This window comes from Castor canadensis, chromosome X, assembly GCF_047511655.1.
Source record: "Castor canadensis chromosome X, mCasCan1.hap1v2, whole genome shotgun sequence".
NCBI lineage: Eukaryota > Metazoa > Chordata > Mammalia > Rodentia > Castoridae > Castor > Castor canadensis.
The window spans coordinates 125,297,544-125,319,034 of record NC_133405.1 but is presented as its reverse complement, the minus strand read 5'-3'; the positions used below and the strand labels follow the sequence as shown (position 1 = coordinate 125,319,034).

Here is a 21,491-nt window from a genome sequence, read left to right as displayed (position 1 = left end):
ATAACCACAGTCTAATTTGAAAACATCTTCAGGACTCCCCAAAGTAACCCTTTATCCATTAAGCAGTCACTTTCCTTTCTTCCCTCCCTTACTCCCTGATAACTATTAATCTACTTTCTATCCATATGGATTTTCCTATTTCAGACATTTCACATAAGCTGAAACAATGTTATTTTGGCCTTTTGTGACTGCCTTGTTTTACTTTGAATGTTTTCAAAGTTCATCCATCTTGTAGCATCTATCGCTATTCCATTTCTTTTTATAGCTAAATAATATTCTACTTTACAGATATACCACATTTTGTTTATCGACTTACCAGTTGATGGACATCTGAGTTGTGTTCATTTTGTAGCTACTGTGAATAATGATGCTAACAATATTTGTGTACAAGTTTCTGTATGTTTTTAATTTCCTTGCCTCTATACCAAGAGTGAAATTGCTGAGTCATATGGGAATGCTATACTTAAAGAGGTTTTATGTCATTCATATGTTATTTCACTGAATATACTCTATATTTTGGAAATGGAGACCAGACATGACTTATATGGACATGACATTGCTCACCTGAAAACAAAGAATGCCAGCACTCATTAATCTTGATATGATGATCTGATAAAGGACAGGCTCTGGTGGCCTGTTTGAGCATTTGTCAGTCTAATGTGCAGGACTGGGAGGTTCAGAGAGTTGGCCTTCTTACAAAGCTCTCAGGTGATGCTACCATTTCTGGTCCATGGACCACATTTTGAGAAGTAAGGCTCTGGACATTTGGTAAGCTCATTCCATGCCAATCACTGTGCTATCTTATTTATACCATTATCTCATTTAATTCTCATGACAATTTAATATTAATTTTTTTTTGAGATTCGGGTCTCACTATGTGCCCTTGAACTTGCAATCCTCCTGCCTCAGCCTCCTGCATAGCTGAGATGGCAGCCATGTGCTAGTACACTCACCTCTCATGACAATTTTATAGATAAGCAAACTGAGGCTTAGAAAAGTTAATTAACTTACCCAAAATGGTAAGAGCTAGTAAGTGGTAGAGCTAGTTATGGGACTCCAGAGACTGTGGTCTACAGGCTACCTTGCCAAACCATCTCCTAAGAAAAGTCTACTAAATTCCATAGCTCATCGAGTACATTTTTTCCCTAATGCACATCCTCGATCATAAAATAATTAACTTACCTCTGTGACATTTAAAAGAAACAGCAACAGCAAAACACTGGTGGGTAGAAAATGTTATTAACCAATGAAAATATTTCACAAAGCCAGTAAATGGGAAGAAAAAATTTCAGAAATAAATTCAAGGCTGACCAACGCTGCCTTGAGCATTTTCCTTGGTGTCACCAGCTTGGCCTCTTTTACCTGAGTCACTGGCCTGCTCAGAAAGCATGAGTGCACTTCTGCTTCTGGCTAAAGAAGCCTGTGTGGGTGTCAACAGTCGCATAACAAGAAAGGTTTCCATGGGGCTAAGGTGAGTGCGATGAGCTGAGGGATGGAATCAAATGAAAATTGAAAAAGCAAAATTAAAATAAAACAAAAAATGTTTAAACAACACAGTGCATGAGGCAAATTAAATTTTGGATGGCAGAACAAATGTGGAAAATAAAAATAATTCCAACAAAGGATAGCTTTGGAGTTTGTCACAGGAAAATAAAACAAATGATGCATCAGAGTTTGGGAAAGTGCATTGCTTCTCTTGGGATGTCAGAGTTTATTTAATATACTATTACAGTATAGTGGTCTGTATCACTTGAAGAGATTTAGCCCATCTCCCAAGATGTTCATATGGACTCATTTACTCCCCAGGTAGACCTAACATTGAAAAACAGATTATGGCTACAAAACACTCATTTTAGGTCCTCTTTTAGGAAATATTTCATCACATATGATTTTTAAATGAAGTATATTATCCTATGAGAGTACAAAAACCGATCCATTCACACTTTTTCCATGTAAATAAGGCCAAAATTTAAATGAGAAGGCACAAAAATAGTAACAGCCAACTGATTATTAACTTTAACAGAAGACAATTGGACTCATAATCTAAAATTCAATGACCAAAATATTTTAATGCTTTTAGAACATGTTATACAACCACGGATACAAAGAATTACTTTGTATTTTTTGGATGTCTATTAACTAATAAGTGGTTTGGGGATTAAAAGTTTTTAATTTAGGACTGGAGGTATGGCTCAAGCGGTACAGTGCCTGCTTTACAAGCGGAAGACCCTTAGTTCAAACCTCAGTCCCACAAAAAATTTCATTTATAAACTATAAGCAGGTAATTCAGTTATCAATAACACATAATAACATATGCTTAATGTATGTTAATGCAAAAATGAATTTAACATCAATCTATAACCATGTGAATTACTGAAAATATACAGAATACACTCACTAATGAACAGCTATAGAGTTAACAGTGTGTAAGTATTTTCTCATCCAACTCTTACTTCCATGTCCCTGGGTCTTACCCATGAACAGCACCAGAAATCAGCAGCACTGTGACACTCACAGGAACACTGACACACACTCAAACACACACACATACACACACACCATGTCTCTGGGATGAAAGGGTGAGGTCAATGCCAGTGAACAACAACCAGATAGGCCCACAGGACTCTTCCAAGTCATACAACTCTTTTTGCTCACCCCTTGATGATGACTTGACATGTTCAATACTCCACTAGTAACTGATGCTCCTTCAGTGGTGCTCTAGGATATGCATATAATGCATAGAGAACTGAACACTCCCTTTCTTAGCCTACACACTGCAATGCATAAATTCAGGTTTTTAATGACTCATTTGAGTCTCTGTTAGAACACAGATACCCTATACATATCATCTCCCAACTCAAAACAATGCTGGAAAAGGCTCCTATCTTATTCTTCTTTTAGAGACTGTCTATTACTTTTGTGTTTCTGTTTTCATCTAGAAACTGGGCAGGCCTACAAACCATGGACAACTGCAGAGGCCCATTTTTTCACATATCAAGTCCCCCAGGTAATTCTGACTCATTAAGTCTGTTCTTTCTGGCTAATCAATTGTATCCTATGCCTGACTAGGTAGGTAATTTTAAAACTCCTCCATGCACTGTAGAAAGTGGAACAGTCTTGTAGAATATCAATTCCTGCCCCTATTCAACAATGATCTGATCCTAAGAAGCGATACCACTTTCCAAAGTCCTGTTAGCAAGGCCCTGGAGGTTAGGAACATGGCAGTATTTGCAAAAGGCTCAAGAGGCAGCTCTTACAAAGGCCAATGGTAAGATGCTCAAACCAGAAAAGCAAACTGGAGAGACCAAGTTTACACATTCACTTGCCTCGGTCTGGGGAACAGGATACTGCCACGGTAGATGAAGACAGGCGTTTACTCATGGGGGGCTCCGTCTGCTTTGGCAAATTCATGGTTGATGTTGAAAGTTTGTCACATGCTGCAGAGAAATGCATTAAAGACAATGATATTCAAACCACTGTAGACTGAGAAATACATATCCCACGGTGTTCTTCCTGTCCTCATCCATATACTTCTGCTTCCATTATATGGTATATCCTTATCCTAATCTGGAAATGCCCAGGCTACAGCAGCCATTGGTGTGCAATTTCTTCACCATGTTCCTTCAATTTCAAATGTTACTCACTCAAATGTTAAACTAAAGTCATGCTAACTCCATACATCATTTTCTTGGGTCCAGGGATTTTTATATACATTCATACCACAAAAAAACAAAACCAACCTGGACCCAAGGAAAAATCACTCCTGAAAACATTCTATGGTAACTGAGGCTGTGTATACTGAAATTGAAGGTAATCTGTGGCTCAAGGTGAACAAAGATGTAATTTGTAATGCAAGGAGCTGTATTTAACACAGAATGATCTTAAGGCAATTGGTTTTTTTCCTCTCATTAAGAGACGGGGTCACATGGCCCTTTCGTAAATGCTTTTAACAGCTGTGGTTAGGATTTTAACATGTGACTCTAAGTTTGGTATTCTCATATTGCAGTCATTATTTCAGACTAATTTCTAAATTAAATGATTATGGCCAGTAGAGAGGTGCTGACAGTACCCTGTTAAGCTATGCTGGAGCCTGAGGCCAAAATGAAAAATGTGTGCCCACTGCTGTAGAATGAGGAAACTCATCAGTAACATTTTCAAATCCAACTCCTCTCATCTTGTTTTCAAATGAAAGAATTGTCATGTCTGACAATTTCTGAACAATCTTAAATAGTTTTAGTTAAAGTCAAAGTATAAAACATTTGGATTGGGGATACATACAATATTTCAACTTCAATGATGTTTTGAGTTTTAACACTCCTACTTTTGAAGTACTTTAATTTTCTGGGAAAATAATCATTAGAAATGATATAAAACCACATATATAGGGATGCATATTTTCCCCATATGCCTCAGGCTCCAATATGGCTCAGCATAGAAATTTAGAAATTTAATATTTGGGCTAGGGATGTAGTTCAGTGGTAGAGTGCTTGCCTAGCCATGGGTAGGCCCTGGAGGGGGAGGGAGGAGGAAGGGAGGAAGGGAGGAAAGGAGGGGGAGGGAAGGAGAGATAAAAAGAAATAAAAAAGTTCAATGTTTTATTTATAATGGATTGTTTTGTATTGATTTTGATCTTTAAAAATACTGCATTGAAATATTATTTTTATCTTGATTACTAAGTTTTATGCTTCCTCCCTTGAACTGTGTGCCTAAGTCACTCACCTCACCCTGGACCTGGCCTTGCATACTAATTCTCAGTAGATGATTACTATACTTGTACTTCTCTGTGGGGAAAGGCCAGTACCTCAACTCATGCAGCAAAATCTGTGCTACCAAGCACCACCAATAAGGATGTTCTTTGTCAAAGGAATGCCAGAAACCAAGGATATTTATTCCTATTGGTAATATGACCTTCTGCATTGCTGATAAATATTGCATCCCCTTTATATATTGTTTTTTCTTTGCCAGTCAAAGATGGTTGAATTTCTAAAGTTATTAAATGGGAACAGTTTTGCTAGTTCTGTCCTTAATCTAGATCATAAGAGTTTGCCAGGTCTGTATCTAAAACAAAGAGCCTTTTAGAGAGAGATAAAAATCAAGCACAAAGCCAAGTTATTGAATTCTCTGGATTCCCAGCATTAGTAATGATAAACTCCTTGTCACTCCTCTTAAACACTTCTCCCAGAATCCATCACATTAATACCAAGCCCAAGTATCCCATTCTGGTTTTTCACTAGAAGCAACAGGAATGCCTCCCTACTTAATGCCTAAAATAGATGATTAATGAGACTGTCAAAGATCTAAATGTAAAAAAAAAAAGATTTTTAAGGCAAAAGTTAGTGAGCTGAGATGAAATGCCTCTAGGATACAAGTTATAAGACATGCACAGTTCCATGATGATAGAGGAACAAAGAAATATGGGCATGTCATTCACATCTTTAAAAAAGTTATAATAGGTCAGACTAAGAAATCAACTGTGAAAGTGCTTCACACACACACACACACACACACACACACACAGAGAGAGAGAGAGAGAGAGAAAGAGAGAGAGAGAGAGAGAGAGAGAGAGAGAGAGAGAGAGAGAGAGATGTAAGAGAGTGATCCGAACAATTATCACAAAATGCTATGGCATGGTGATGCTCGGATATACCATTGGTAGACTCCTCAGCGGTGGCAGTGGTCCCTGCATCCGGAGGGAGGGTGCTGGCTGCTAAACCTAGAGGAGGGGGTGGGGTATTTTCTGATTCACCTACACAGCAAAAAACCAGAGCAAAGAGAGGTAAAAGAAACAAGTCCCAATTTGTTGTTGTATTTTAGTTTCTATTTAGGGAAATAGAAAAGTAACAGACGAGTTGTTGACTTCTCAGAAAAAGAAAGGCTAAAGTATATTCACTGCCTAAAGGTTAAAAGCGTAATACAGCAAAATCAAGAAACAGTACTACAACATCTGCTCTCAGAATACTAGTACACAAGTCCTGCATAATAGAATGCCGAGATCACTGAAATGTAGTATGAAACTGAAGAGGGAAAGGTCACTCTGAGACTAGTAACAATCCATACACTAAAGTACACATATAAATTTTAAAGATGAGTATGAACTGGATAATGAAATAAGTCATCTTGAAACAAAATCAGAAGAGCAACAAAAATTCATAATGAGGAAGGAAAAAGCCTAGCCCTTTTTAGAGGGTAACTGCTGTGCCTTGCCCAGTCACATCTGGACCCACGACTGTGCCTCCTACATTTCCCTCCCCTAAAACCAGACTATTCCTGGACCTGTCTGCTAGATCTGGCTAACCAAGCTCTGCATTCATTTTTGTTTGCTCTCCCTCAAAGCCCAGTTATTACATCAACTGCTGCTTGCTAACAAGAATAATATACAGCTCTCCCTCATGAGAAATGTATACACAGGAAAGCTAGCAGTTTTAAACATCATACCTGAAAAGAGGGCCTTGTAAAGTTGTGCAGAGCATCCCCCAGATCCTGCAGACACCCATGATCTCCCACTGGGGCCCTGCAATGCGAGGACAGCTGTGCACTTACCATCACGTCCTCCAGGACCTGAGGCCATTGATCCTCCCCACGAACACTTCTTCTTTAGTTCCAGCTGCTGCGTGCGTTCCATGGACCGGCGCATCATTGCCTCCAGCCGCTCCTGCCCAGTTCAAAGCATCCAATATCAACAGAGAACTAGATCAATCACCCAGCCTCACTGCACTAGTTGAGTCACTAAATGGAGCTTTCTGTGCTCAGCATCCCAAACCCAGGCACATGTGCTTTCTCCACCATACCAGTGTGTTCTGGGTGGGTAGAGAGTAAACAATGCGGCTAGGCTAGCTCAGGCTCTCCAACTGAACACTGCGTCCTGTCCTGTCTCCTCCTCTTCCCTCCCATCCTGTCCCTAGGGAGAAGCTGCTGCTATGCCAGCCCTTGATTTGTTTAAGAATAGTGTCCAACAAGCATTAACTCTTTCAGGCCTGTTTCGAGCACCATTTTGCCCCACTTTATAAGAGAACTGAAATTTGGGTTCAGAACTAATCTTGCCATTTTTAATTGAAAGCACAAAACATTCAGATTTGAGAAACTTTAAATTAAAATATAATTTGAATTTTTGTAGCCTTAAATATAGCTTTTTGGGGTGATACATGACTTTGAGACCTACTTTACAAAGCCCTATTTTCACCTTAGAATTTCTTAAAGGAGAAACAATTGTTTTCTACATTGTAACATTCTTCTGCTAATAATATTCTAGGGATAATATTGCATAGTTTAAAATTTAAAAGACAAGAGTACAGAACCTTCTGGCCACAAAATAAAGCATCCATGCATTCTCAGAGTTAGGTAGGTTGGGGGGAGGGGGCACTAAATAATTTTTAACCAGAAAAGGAAAACCACCATCAGGCTTCTCTCCTGAGAGGATTTATCAAAAATGTTCTCTTGTATTAACCAAATTTTTACTTTCATAAAATTGTCCTTGACACTAAATCAAAGGCTTTCTAATTCTGCAACCTCCTCCACCTCAATGACACTGCAAATACTAGCTCCTCTCCCTGCCTCCACTGGAGCAAGGCTGGCCAGTACATAGAGGTAGCAGGGCTAATCTTATCTGACTCCAAAACACAAAGATAGTATTTTTCATGGCTTAATAAAAATGAGTAAGCAAAATTAATTCAAGACAGCAAAAACTGAGTAACCATGACTTAAACATCCTTATTTCACTTACTAGATACAGTTAAAGATCACTTAGGAGGTGTGTGACTTTATCCCTTTGTCTACACCAGAGGTATAAGATGAGCATTTGGCTTCCCTACATCTCAGCTTCTTCTGCGTAATTTTCTCTGAATGATACTTTGCTAAGAAACTTTTACCAAAAGTCTCTCCATGGACCTGTGAGAGGACAGGGGCCTATTTCTCTACCTCTTATAAGACTCAGGCTTGAATTGACAATTTATCATGCTCTAGTTTGGGACCAGGAACTCTACAATCATGAGTGTGTATTTCCTGGCTATCCCAACCTTATAAACCCTTGGCCTGAGTGATTAAATTATTTTTTTCCCCTTGGCAGTATTAGGGTTTGAACTCAGGGCCTCACACTTGCTAGGGCAGGTGCTTTACCACTTGAACCACTCCACCAGCCCTGTGTTGTATTGAATATTTTCCAGATAGGGTCTCACGAACTATTTGCCCAGGCTGGTTTGGAGCATCCATCCTCCTGATCTCTGCCTCCTGAGTAGCTAGGACTACAGGCATAAGCCACAAGCATCTGGCTAAATTGATTTTCTTTTTCTAGAGGGACTGAGATTTGAGCTTAGGGCTTGCAAAGCAGGCACTACTGCTTGAGTCACACCTCCCCTGGGCCATTAAATCCTGATGACCAACACTGGTGATCTGCCAGACAAAAGTTAGCTTGGAGGGAACAGAAATTCACCATTTGATGCCGAGACTGGGGATGAGTGGTATTTCATTATATGGATTTAACATAAAGTAGAGAGAGAGAGAGAGAGAGAGAGAGAGAGAGAGAGAGAGAGAGAGAGAGAGAGAGAGTGTGTGTGTGTGTGTGTGTGTGTGTGTGTGTGTGTGTGTGTGTGTGTCTGAGGGGGTGGGAGTAACTGTACCTTTTCCACTGCTTTTACTGTATGTGTTCAGGGATGACATTCCAGGGACAAGTCCTCAATGGTCATTATCAGGGATCCATAGGGGCCTTTCTCTCCACAGACATGGCCCAGAAGAGCAGGTGTTGAGCATTGCACCTTGCCAGCCAAGGTCCTCTGAGAGTGGCCGGCCTTCAGCTGAGTAAGTTTTCTGTTTAGGTGAGTTCAGAACTATCTTGTTTGACACCTAGCTTGGTGAGTATTTTTAGCTACCAAGAAGTGAGAATATAAGCAATTAGATGTGTTAAACTTATGTAAAGAGATGAAGGTACTCTTTGAAAGAGGCCTTTTCTGGTTTTATGTTTAGCACAAGAAATATAGAGTTGCTCCTTCTTCAAATCCTACTTTCCTGGGCCAACAGTCAGGAGAATGGGTGAACACACTGCATTGCCAGCACTAACTCAGTCAGGAGACAGGAACTTGTTCCAGAAGCTGAATTTTGTAGTTGTGTGGCAAGCAAATGTTGCTATAGGAACCCACATTAAAGAGAAGGTAGCCTCCAGTGAAAGAATGACTTCAAGGTAAGGTGCTCAGGTACACACTAAACCGAATCCTTGGTTCCCTAGGGCAGGCTTGAGTAACCTAACCGCTACCAATTCCTGAGACTCCTGGAAGCCAGGCTGTTGGTTCTGCCTTGCAGATGAAGGAGTGTCATGCCAGATGGTTGGTCCTGATACAGTTGACTCTTTAGTGGTTTCACTTCCAGATCATTTTGTAATTTGCTTCTGTCCTTTCTTATATACCTAATGTGGTGTGTGTGTGGGGGTATTGAGACATCATCTACTTCTGCCTTGGTACAGACATAAGGACTTTTTACTAAGAGCAACATCATGGCAACCATAGGAATATGAAGTGAGGGCAGGGCTGCATAGGGGAGAGGGGTAACAGGTCTCTTGTGATCTCCTAAATACTGGACCCAGACAGGTAGGACTTATTGGGCAACACACTTTCCAACAGGCTAAAGAAGAAAAATGGAGTTAAGCACTGGTGGCTCATGCCTATAATCCTAACTACTTGGGAGGCTAAGATTGGGAGGATTATGGTTCAAGGTCAGCCCAGGCAAATAGTTCACAAGATCCCATCTCCAAAATAACCACACCAAAATGGATTGGAGATGTGGCTCAAGTGGTAGAGCACCTGCTTTAAAAGCATGAAGCCCCGAGTTTGAACCCCAGTCCTACCAAAAAAGGCAGCAAAATGGCCTGCACAGGATGAGTAATCTTCCCATTGAGGTTTCTTCTTAGTTGACAAAGATACAGTGTGACCAAAAGAATTTAAATTCATCAAGAAGAAAAGCAAGTACTAAGCATGAAACAGTGTTCACAGAGCTCTCCAAGAATCATGGGGATGACTACAGAGGACTTCTTTTTGAGAGGGTCTTCCACAGTGCAGACTAATCCCACTTCCCTAAAGATCACCCACAAAAATAGTGAACAAAGTCATGTACTGGCAGTGCAGCAACACTGATGTGGTTAACTGGCCAGCCTGCATGTGGCAAGTCCTTATGCTACACCTAGGTCTCCTGGGAATCCTGGGGGTGGGAGCAGGTGGCAGAGGAAGGATTCTGCTTCCTTGGGTTGCTACATAACCTTGGGAAGCCCAGCTCTCAGTTCCGCCCTACCTCGCATTGCCCTGCCCTGCTGTGCCATACTGTGTCCAGGGAAAAGAGAAAAGCAAGCTCAACTTGTGTTTGTGCTGACAAGGGTCAGACTGCATCCTCCCTGCTCCCACCACATTAGGGGTGCAAAAATGCACAGAACCAAATAAAATTAACCAGAAATGAAACTACTAAAGATTCAGCTGTATTAGGGCCAACCATCTTGCATGATATTCCCTCATCTGTAAGGAGGAGTCATCTGACTACTTAATTTAATAAGCACCCAGCAATACCATTCTATAAAGGGAAATTATACATAGGAATTGCCTCCAAAGTGGACCCTTGTGACACTGTACGATGAGTGAGCATGACAAGCATTTAATGTGACACTTCCTAGTGCTCCTTCCTGCAAGCAGCAATGACAAGCTTTCTCTTGATTCAGCAATCCAGCAAAATGTCAGGAATCAAAATGGAGAGGCTAGAGAGGAAGGAGACAAGCTCTAAGTCATCAAGAATGGAGGAAGGAGCCGGGCACTGGTGGCTCACGTTGTAATCCTAGCTACTCAGGAGGCAGAGATCAAGAAGATCATGGTTCAAGGCTGGTCCAGGCAAATAGCTGGCAAGACCCTATCTCAAAAATACCCAACAAAAAAAAGGGCTGGCGGAGTGGCTCAAGTGGAAAAACACCTACCTAGCAAGTGTGAGGTCTTGAGTTCAAACTCTAGTACCACCAAAAATAATAGTAATAATAATAATAAAGGATGGGAAGGAAAAAACGAGAATCCAATGACTGGTGAGAAATATACAAGTTGAAAAAGGAGAAACCTGCCCTAAGTTACCAAAACAGCCTCTCATACTGTGGCTTTTTATGCGAACTGGCTTCTGCCAAGGTCAGCTGAACTAACTGGAGGGAATCTCACTTTTCCAAGTGATTATTCTTTTTTCCAAGTGATTATTCTGTGCTAGGTGCTTTGTTGGGCATTTTTGTAAAAGTCACCTTCTTTAATTCCTGTAACCATCTTTGGGGTTGAGGAGACAAAGTTAGAGGGGTTTTGTGACTTGCCCTTGGCTACCAGTTGCTTAGTGGTAAAGTTGAGATTTGAACTGAGAGCAGATAAAGTCACAGCAGTCAGACTGCAGTCATCAACAACAGCTAGGAGCCTTGCTTAGGCCATCATTTGCTAAAAAGAACAAAGAAATCACCATAAATGGATGCTTCATGGGTATAGATGGATCTCATTATATGTGCCTGTGTACATGTTCATATGTGTTTTTTTAATTAAAAAAGAGGAAGTGGTAAATATATACAGTGATAAACAAGCATTCAGGATTTTAAGAAATACTAAATTTATACAAAAGTCTTTGTATACTATAGTGGAGTTTAACAAACTGCTATATTGTTCATACTAAAAGATGAGTCATTATACCTTATGAATAAAAAATGATCATCACCCAATATAAGGATATGATCACATCCTTAAAATATGCTTGTTAAAAAATCTATAAACCAAATACACATCTTCAAAGTTTAGTAATAAAGGACTCTGTAGGGAATAATTGCATTCCATTTCTTTTTGAAAAGGTAACTGGAAAAAAAAGGATGATTAAAGCAAGGAACTACATTAAAATTTAAAACACTAGCATCTTTTTATTTGAAGGTAGGCTAATTTTCCAGCACTGAGTAATAGGATCACATTATTCTTGACCCTCTTAGCTAGTGGTCTGGCTTCGTGTCTGCCCTGGAAACATGAACTCCAAACTGTACCTCTCAGATCTCTATTACCCATCCCTTATCCTGCAAGAATCCTTAAAAGACCACCAAATCCAGACACTCACTGTAGAGACAAGCAAATAAATCAAGGCCAAAGTTTGCCCAAGGTCATACAGCAAAGGAGCACCTGACTTGAGTGGTTAAGTTTCTTTGTTCCTATGCTATTGCTGCTTCCACTGGATCACTGTGTCATGGTGCTGTAAGAAGGGAATGTGAGCCACTAGGAGAAGGTTCAAGAGCAGACCTCTCTAATACCCTAGGGCTGGAAAAAGCATGCCCAGATGCCCTGAACACTAGGCTCTGTGTGAGCTGCCAAGCTGGCTGTGGTGGGAGGCTCTGGGGACCTCACCTCTTCTTCCCGGAGCTTCTGCTTTCTCTTCTCTTCCACAGCAGCCCTCTTCTGGTCCTCCCGTTGTCGTTGCTCTTCCATTTTTCGCCATCGCTCCTCAATTTGCTTTTCATACTGGAGTTTGGCTCTTTGTTGTTTCTCCAGGATCTGCTGCTCCCGGGCAGCTGAAGAAGGAAAGCAGAAGAGAGGTCTCATGCTTAGAGCGCCCTGCACAGGTTGGATAGAGATCAAGAACACAGAAGCAAGAATGTGGTGGAATCCTAGTATGCACTGATTGAGATATAGGGTTCTGGCACTTCTGTCACTAGTTGGGTGACCCTGGGGATGTTAACAATGTACTCTCTCTGCCTTGTCGTTTTTGCTACATTGTAATATAGTGAAGACTGAATGAGACAATGCATGGTAAATAACACAGTAAGTGCCCCTACACATGGGAACTATGACTATTACTGCTATCATTAACACAAACTTAGGCACAATGGCTAAACCATACACTGACTTGAGACATGATAAACCTAAGAGTATGTTAATTTAAAAGCAGTTAATTGTGCATGTACCAGGCACCAGACACTGAGCTGAAAAAATAAGACTGGCCTTCCTACGAAGTCATTATTTACTAAGGGGCTCTTAATTTCGCCTGGCCAAACCAGGGGAAAGTTCCTTGGAGGAGGCAGTACCTGAACTGCTCAAGAGGAGGCCAAGCAAGAATTACGTGAAAGCTCCTCCAGTTACTTCAAACCACCTATGTACCTCATAGCACCCTGTGGTGGTAAGTCCATAGCTTGCAAAAGGTAGGATAGCCTTTCTCACCTGGGTACCCTGTTCTATAGAAAATGACTTAAGTGCTGATTTTCTCAGTTCTCAGGATGGCCCTTCTACATGCCCAATAAAGAAACTGAGTTAAGTGCACACAGTGAACACCTGAAGGCATCAAGACTTCCCTCAGGTCAGGGGTAGCAACTGATTCTCTTTCTTCACCGTCATGTCCATATCCCCAAGTACAGTGCCTAGGACACAGGAGAGGTTTATTGTTTGCTAAGTGAATTAGTGAACTGTTCAGAGAACTATGCAATATTTGTGAATATGTCAGTTGCTATGTGGGCTCACCCTCAGTTCTTCACATTCATAAAGCAACTGTCCTAGCTCTCTTCCCATTTGTTGACAAACTTCAAAGGACCTTTAGAAAACACACTACCACATCTTCACTTCCTTGAACTTAAGCAGCCAAAGGTACAACTTACCCAGACATTTTTCTCTTTCTTCTCGTCTCTCTTTAGCTAATCTTTGTCTCTCATCTGATTTTAAAAATCCATCCATGCCTACAAGAGATAAAACATGACTTTCAGTTTTTTACTCTTTCTCTATCTGCTGAGTGCTAGAGACACATGGGCACACACCCTGGATCTGGCCACACACACTCATCATCCACCGTCATCTGAAAAAGATACAATCTATTACTCCACATACAGGCCCCAACAACCAAGGGGCAATAACCATAGCTTCTACATGTACCTGACAAGTTGTGCGATAGTGGCACCAATACCAGCCTGGGAGGACAGAGTCCTTTCTTCTCTAACCTTTTGTCCCTAGGCCTGACCCTGGAAGGGTCAGAAAGTGCAGTAAGTATCAGAGAGGCCTGGTGGTGTGCAGGGAAGTTAACCAGGCTTCTTCTAGCCTGGATCCCAGGCTTGAGGCAGGACCACCTGAGGGAAAGGAGAAGCCCAAAACTGACAAGATTTTTGGATATGTTGACAAATAGTGAACATTTTGCTTTCTGAGAGGAGCCAACCACTAAGGGATCCATATGAGTTCCTCAGGAGAGCCTGTGAAATGCAATGCCCAAGTTTGATTTTGGTTTTGCCCAGTTTGCTCTGATGTCAACCTTAGTATCTCAGAACAAACAAGAAAAGAATTTAATATACTTCTGTGTCCTTGTCATTCAAATATCTTTAACAAGTAAGATGGGACAAACGACAGCTTCTCCCCTCCCCCTAAAAAAGGTCCAGGAAATATCCTTAGAGCTCCACATTTCCACCCAATCCCTGCAGCACTCTTAAAGGCTTTCTAAATTAAAGATTAAATGTATCTTCGTGGTTGTTTTAAGATTGGAAATAATTTAACATGCTCTGTTACAATTGGTTGGTCATGAGAATTAGCTACATGTTTAAGCACATTCACATTCCCAGTGCCTGGGCCTTCTTCTCTGGGAGCATCACACTGACTTCATAGTATGTCTTGCTGCCATAGCAACCTGCACTACTTCTAGGGAGGCTCTTGCCACTTGATGTCCAGGAGAGAGGCCTAGAATTCTGGCCCTCAGGGTAGGCTGTGGGAATGAGGATATAGGTTAATGTGACAGACATTAGATTGTCAGAATTCCTTCACACATGCATTTGATTTTACAGGCTGGATTATGTATCAGGGATATTAATGTTCAAGAGAGAAATACTAGAAAAGCCAATCCTGGAATGCAAGTGCCATTCGCCATGTTTTCATTTGATCTTTAATTATTGAGGCTACCAACATATCAATGTCACCACTAATTTAAAAACTCGATTCCTCAGCTTATCCTAGGCCCTCCCATAGTGTGACTCTAAACTCTTCCTAATTTGATTTCAGCAGTGTCCTTTCTCCCACACACCTTCTGGCTTATTCTGCCCCTTTTTCTACTCCCAACTCCTATCCCATCACATATTTAAACCCCACTCACCTTCAAGACCCCCAGATCCAAGATGCTCTGTGTTCTCACAGTTTGTGAAGTCCTACTATCATTCTACTTTCCCAGGAGTTCCCTGTAACTCAGTCTCTCCTGGAGGGCTTCAGAGTCATGTGTGGCTGACATACCTCTAGGTCTTCCCAGGTCCAGCTTCTGCCCTTTACCCAATGGCTCCAAGGTGCACACACAATGCTCCAAAGGTGGGCATGAAATTAGTGGCAGGGAAGTAGAGGGAAAAACTCTGAACATTTTCAGTTTCTAATCTCTACTTCAGGAGTTTCATTAGTAAGAATCTAGTGAAACTAGGCACAGTGGCTCACTCCTGTAGTCCTAGCTATTTGGGAGATGGGAGATTGGGAGGACTGAGGTTCGAGGCCAGCCAGGGCAAAAAGTTAGTGAGACCCTATCTCAACACAGAAGCCAAGTATGGTGGCACTCACCTGTCATGCCAGCTACTTGGGAAGCAGAAATAGGAGGACTGCAATCCATTCTGGCCCAGGAATAAATGTGAGATCCTATTTGAAAAATAACTAAAGAGCTAGGACATGGCACAAGTGGTAGAGCTCCTACCCAGCAAGCACAAGGTCCTGAGTTCAAACCCAGGTACCACCTCCCCTCAAAAAAGAATTTGTTCTGTGTAAAAAGTTAAAAAGTCTAGGATGCCTGAGGTGCTTCCGTCAGCATCCACACCAACTGCCCACCTGAGCTGGTCCTGAGCCCTGGTTTGCACTGTGTCCATGCCAGACATTTTTTCCTTTAAATTAGTGACGCGGCACAGTGACTGTTTGGGTGCGCTAGGCCCTGTGTGGTGCAGCTCCCCATGCCACAGACTTGTTTTTAATGGGCCTGCTACCCTGTATCTAAAGCAAGCCTGAGAATTTCTTAAAGTGTTCTTCAATCAGTGCAAAATGGGAAAAAAATGAGAGTTGAAACAAAGGACCGATCACAGTTGAAACTGCCCACATCACCAGGAGGCATTACAGAAAGGCTGCTTGTTCCAGAGATGTGTGGTCTTAGGCTGCCCCCTTGAGGACACATGTAAGAGTCACACTTTCAAATCATTTCCAGAAAATCGTTATCATGCTTGTGGTCATCATTACCAGCATTATCATAATATCATCACAGGAAGTGACAATCAAGCAGTTACTATGGTCCAAGTGTACAGGTTGGATTTACTGTGCCCAACCACCCTATGATGACAGAAGTACTATTAATAAGCCTCATCTTTACTGGTGCAGAAACAGAGGCACAGAGAGGTTGATTAATTTGTCCCAGGTTGCATTGTCAGAAGTGGAGAGGCCAGTTTCTAACACAAGAACCTGACTCCAACACTCACACTCTCAATTAACCATTTTTTTTTCAAAGGGGAAAATGTAACACCTTGATTTTTGTGCTGTAACCCAGTGATGCACATAGGCTTATCCTGATTCCAAGAATTAATCTGCAAATCTGGAGAGCAGAAGTGCAAGTCTAACTCATTAAAGAAGTAAGAAAGACTGGGAGCCAAGCACTAGCCCATCTGGGCAAAGATGTGATGACTGCCTAGAGGATCCAGGAGATAACTATCTCTTCTTGCTTATGGCAAGCAATTCAGCTTTGCCCTACTGACTCAAACAGCCCAACATGGGAACATGGAATCTCTGGGCTGTCCATTTGGCAACCACAAACTATACATGGCTATTTAAATGCAAAATAACCAAGATTAAAATACACATTTAGTTCCTTAGTCACACTGGGCACATTTCAGGCACTCAAAATAGCCACATGTGCTGGTGGCTACCATACTATACAGTACTGAATGAGAAACCTGGCAGCTCACTTCTGCAATTCTTTCCCTTCAAGTATAGGTACTCTAGGGCAAATGTGGAAAAGGAAGAGCTGAGTTAAACCAGGGTTCACTTTTGCTGGATGAGTAAGGCTAAAATGGGGCCTCTTCCCTTCCTCCAAACAGCACCCATCACTCCTATTTAACTGTTCAGCAAATGTCCCAAGAACAACCATTTGAAAAAGAGCCAAATAATTAACTCCCATCTCCAGCCTCCACCTTCCAGAGGCTGACAAGAGGCCCCTGGGTTCATCCCAAAGGCAAGGAGGGGTTCAGCATAAACTAGATAGTCATACACTTGAACAGTTATACCACAACATGGCCAGATTTAAACCAGAGGAATCACGGTACACAATTTGAAAACTAACACTAGGAGACACCTTCCAAAGATCTAACATACTCAAAGGTTAATGCTGAATTCAACTGCAAAAGGAATCCTTTCATATTACCTGAAATCCTTCTGCATTTTTTGCAGGTACTAGGGTTTGAACTAAGGGCCTCATGCTTGCTAGGCAGGCACTCTACCTCTTGAGCCACTCTACCAGCTAAATATCCTAAAGTTTTAGTTTTCCTACCCAAACATCCTTCATCCCATATGCCTTATATGTATACAATTATTGCTTCTCTTTTTTAACTAGGGGGCCAGTTTTATCTTGGAACCCCATGAATACAGATGGAGAACAGAACTGTGCTCACCAGGGGTTGAGGGGGCAAGGATAAGAGGAAGTGGGCAGCTATAAAAGGCATCAGCAGGGGTTCTGTGATGATTAAAAGTTCTCTATCTTGATTGCAATACTGTACTATAGGGTATTTTTTTAAACAAGGTATTGGCACTGGGGGAAACTAGATATAGGGCACGCAGGATCTCTAATTATTTTTCATAACTGCATGTGAGTCAACAGTGACCTCAAAATAGAAAAGTTTAATTATAAAGAAAACAAACAAAGCAGCCCAAGGGGGAATCCCTGAGAGGGACCCAAACATAAAGAGTAAGCAAGGCACAGCCTAGTTGAGGTGCCCTACTCAGAAGAAGGATAAAAGTGCTCAGTCAGAGCCATCCCTGCTCCATTCTTGAGCTTCCCAGAGCAATTACATTCAGGTAAATGTGCACCTCTGAAATGGAGGCCTTTCTCTAGGCAAATTCATCACTATAGGAAATTAAAAACAGGGGTGCCAAGTAGGCAAGTCAACTATTTTATGTTAACAGAACAACATAAAATCTCATACTTCGCTGATGTGCTCTTGCTTGGAATAACTTCCTGTTATCCTTGGGCTGCAGCAACACATTTTCAAAAACTAATTTTAAAAGGAATTTTATTAGCCTGAAGCACTCTTCTACTAGAATATGAATGAGCTGAAATTAGTTAATTATTCATGGTACTGGTAAGAACCATTATTGAAATATAGAAGTTTTTAAGGGAAGGCAGCTGTGTTTGACTTTAAAAACTTAATTGAATGTGTGAACTTTAAAATAATCTTCTCAATCACACTCACATGTACATAACTGCAATGTCCATGAAAAAAAAAAAAAGAAAACCAGTAATGAAGAGCTAATCCAAGAGGAAGTCCACAATGATAACCACTCACCTCTGGGAAGCCCTCCCTGACCCCTTCAAGAGTGGCCAAGTACCCTCTGCTCTGTGACCCTGTGGATACTGACTCATTCCCACCCAAGCAGTCACTGGTTCAAACACATGGAGACCAGACCACAGCTTCTCAATCTTGTCTATACAGTGGAATTGCCTGTAGAGCTTTAAACATACAGATTGGTGCTGGGGTCTCCTTTCTCAGCCATGGCCTTGACTCTTGTGGCTTAAAAGCTCCTGATAGGATTCTCGTGTGCAGCCAGACCTGAGAGCTCTCTTAGCCAACTGCTACCCACACTGGATCATGCATCAGAACCACCTGGAGGACTTGTGAAAAGAAGACTGCTGGATGTCATCCCTGTGTCCTATTGTTTCTTGCATCCCCTAAAGGGCCTGGCACAGTATCTCGCACAGAGTAAGTGCTCAAAAAATGCTGAGGTCACACAGGTGGAATGGTAACATATGCTGAGTAATGCTCTTAAGACACCTTACCTTATTTCCTACTCTCCTGTGGCAGATAGCACCAGAACAAGGATGATCACTGTGGCCTCGATATGACCCAACTCCCTTATTCGAGCATTTGAAGCTTTAGTTTCCTATATTTAAAAGGGGGGTGGCAGCTCTTTCTTGGAACACTGGCTTTGGGGACTGACCCTCTTGAAATATATCACTGTGTTGTCATCATGCTGTGAGAAGGCCAAGCCACATGTCTTCTGGGAAGTGCAGGCCTGGGGAAAGTTGGAGCAGACAGCTATGGCCAACTGATCCAGCCTAGGCACCATTGATCCTCCAGGAAAGACCCCAAGCAAGAACCTCCAGCTAAGCCCAGGAAACACAAAAAAACCTAAAAAAAAGTCAGCACCGCTCACCACTGAGTTTTGGGGTAGTCTGTTACACAACAGCAGAACCAGAAAGTCAGTCAACTGACAACTGGAAGCAAATCAGTAGCACTTTCTGAGAGCTGCTACCCGAGAGCCAGTTTTCACACTACCCTGGAATGCTCAGTCTCACCTGCTCATGGACACTGGCCCTTGGTCACAAGCCTCACTTCTCAGCCAGAACTACCCTAGTGATGGTTCGTGCTGCCTTCTCAGTAACCATAGCTTGGAAGCTGATCCCACCACATTGCCCAACAAAGTGGCCCCCACAAATGACACCAACTGACAAGAAGTGACCACAGCACCTTGCCACTGACCAGCAGACCTACAGGGGCTCCCCATGGCAGTGACGAAACGCAACTCAGAGGACAAAGGTGTACTATGGTTTGTGTATGGCTTAAGTGTCCCAAGGTTTCACGTGTTGAAATGCAAGGTGTTAAGAAAGAGTGCAGAAACTAGCTGGGCATTAGTGGCTCACACCTGTGGATTGGGAGGATCACAGTTCAAGGCAGCCCAGGCAAATAGTTCACAAAACCCCATCTCAATGGAAAAAATGGGCATGGTGGTGCACTCCTGTCATCCCAGCAACTGCAGAAGTATAAAATAGGAAGATCACGGCCCAGACTGGCCTGGGCAAAAACTGAAGACACTATCCCCCAAATAACCAGAGCACAAAGGGCTGGAGGAATGGCTCAAGAGGTAGAGCATATGCGTAGCAAATATGAAGCCCTAAGTATGGGGGGGGGTGCTACATACAACTATGGTGTTTAGAAGTAGGGCCTTTAGGAAGTGACTGGGATTAGATAAGGTCATTATGGTTAAATCCCCATGATTAAATTATAGTGGTTTTATAAGAAGAGAGAAGAATTGGACTGGGAGTGTGACTTAAGTGGTAGAGTATCTGCCTATGTAAGTGTGAGGTCCTGAGTTCAAACCCCAGAACAACAACAAAAAAAGGAGAGTCACAGAGACAAAATATACACAAGCTCCCTGCCTCTTACCCCGCCCTGTGATGCTCTGTGCCACCTTGGGACTCTGACCACAAGAAGGCCATTATCAAGCCGGGCACTGCTGGCTCATGTCTGTAATCCTAACTACTCAGGAGGCAGAGATCAGGAGAATCACGTTTCGAAGCCAGCCTGAGCAAATAGTTCACAAGACCCTATCTCGAAAATTCCTAACACAAAAAGGGCTAGTGGAGTGGTTCAAGGTATAGGCCCTGAGTTCAAGCCCCAGTACTGAAAAAAAAAAAAAGACCACTACCAGATGTGGCTCCTTGGTCCTGTACCTTCAAAAGTATAAACCATAAATAACCTCTTTTCTTTTATAAAGTAGCCTGCCTCAGGTATCTCATTAAAGGAGTGAAAATGAACTAATAGAGTATATATACATAATAATACCAACAACAATCATCTTTTGGATTAAGTCCCAGAGGATGCATTTTGACTAATGAAAGGAAAGTGATAGGATGAACTGTTTGCCCTTCTTTCTACCAGTGAATTGCTGCAAACCACAAGCATCTCATACCCTCTCCGGACATGACCTGTGCTAAGGAACCAGTTTGATTTGGTTGCAAGGTTGTGATTAGTTCAATTGATACAACCACTTTTAACTTCTCTTTCCTCCTCTAGTTCACTTTCTTTTCCTCCGTGCTATTAGCTCCCTGGGTGCCTATCTTTCAATGAAGTGTTAGCATGTATAAAATGGAAGGGAACTTGACCATGAATGTTTATGATATCATCAGTCATAACAGCCACAAGTAGAAACAACCCAAATGGTCATGAACTGTTGACTAGATGAATAAAATCAGATATATTCATATCATGAAATACTATTTGTGAAGGGCAGACTGCAGGAGGTCCAGGTGTTCCCCAAAGTGGTGATTAGACAGGGAAGGAAATGCCCCATCTCCTTCCCAAGAGACACCTGTTCACACTAAAATCTTCATGCTGAAACATACTCCTCCCACCGGCAACAAAAAATCTATAAGGCCTGATGTCCAACCTGACTCCCGGTCCCACTGCACCCTCTCCATGCAGCCTTTTCTATCACTTCTCTACAAATAAAATTCCTTTGATCTTTACTTGCATTCCTGCCTTTGATTTCTATCCAAGTGCAGAA

General features: G+C 41.9%; 1 protein-coding gene across 10 annotated transcripts in view; it reads right to left on the bottom strand.

Annotated features, from left to right (window-relative positions):
- The window catches only part of Map7d2 (MAP7 domain containing 2), a 126,985-nt gene that overhangs the window by 52,381 nt on the left and 53,113 nt on the right, over positions 1-21,491 (bottom strand). For 3 of the 10 annotated variants that reach the window (XM_074064468.1, XM_074064466.1, XM_074064467.1), the window contains exons 2-6: positions 13,607-13,684; positions 12,366-12,529; positions 6,541-6,652; positions 5,648-5,746; positions 3,327-3,437 (exon numbers count right to left, since the gene is read on the bottom strand). In XM_074064468.1, coding sequence (XP_073920569.1) covers positions 3,327-3,437; positions 5,648-5,746; positions 6,541-6,652; positions 12,366-12,529; positions 13,607-13,684 — 564 coding nt within the window. Of the gene's footprint in view, positions 1-1,362; positions 1,486-3,326; positions 3,438-5,647; positions 5,747-6,540; positions 6,653-12,365; positions 12,530-13,606; positions 13,685-21,491 lie in introns of all 10 variants that reach the window. The other 7 variants (XM_074064470.1, XM_074064469.1, XM_074064471.1 and 4 more) reach the window with 3 other exon arrangements.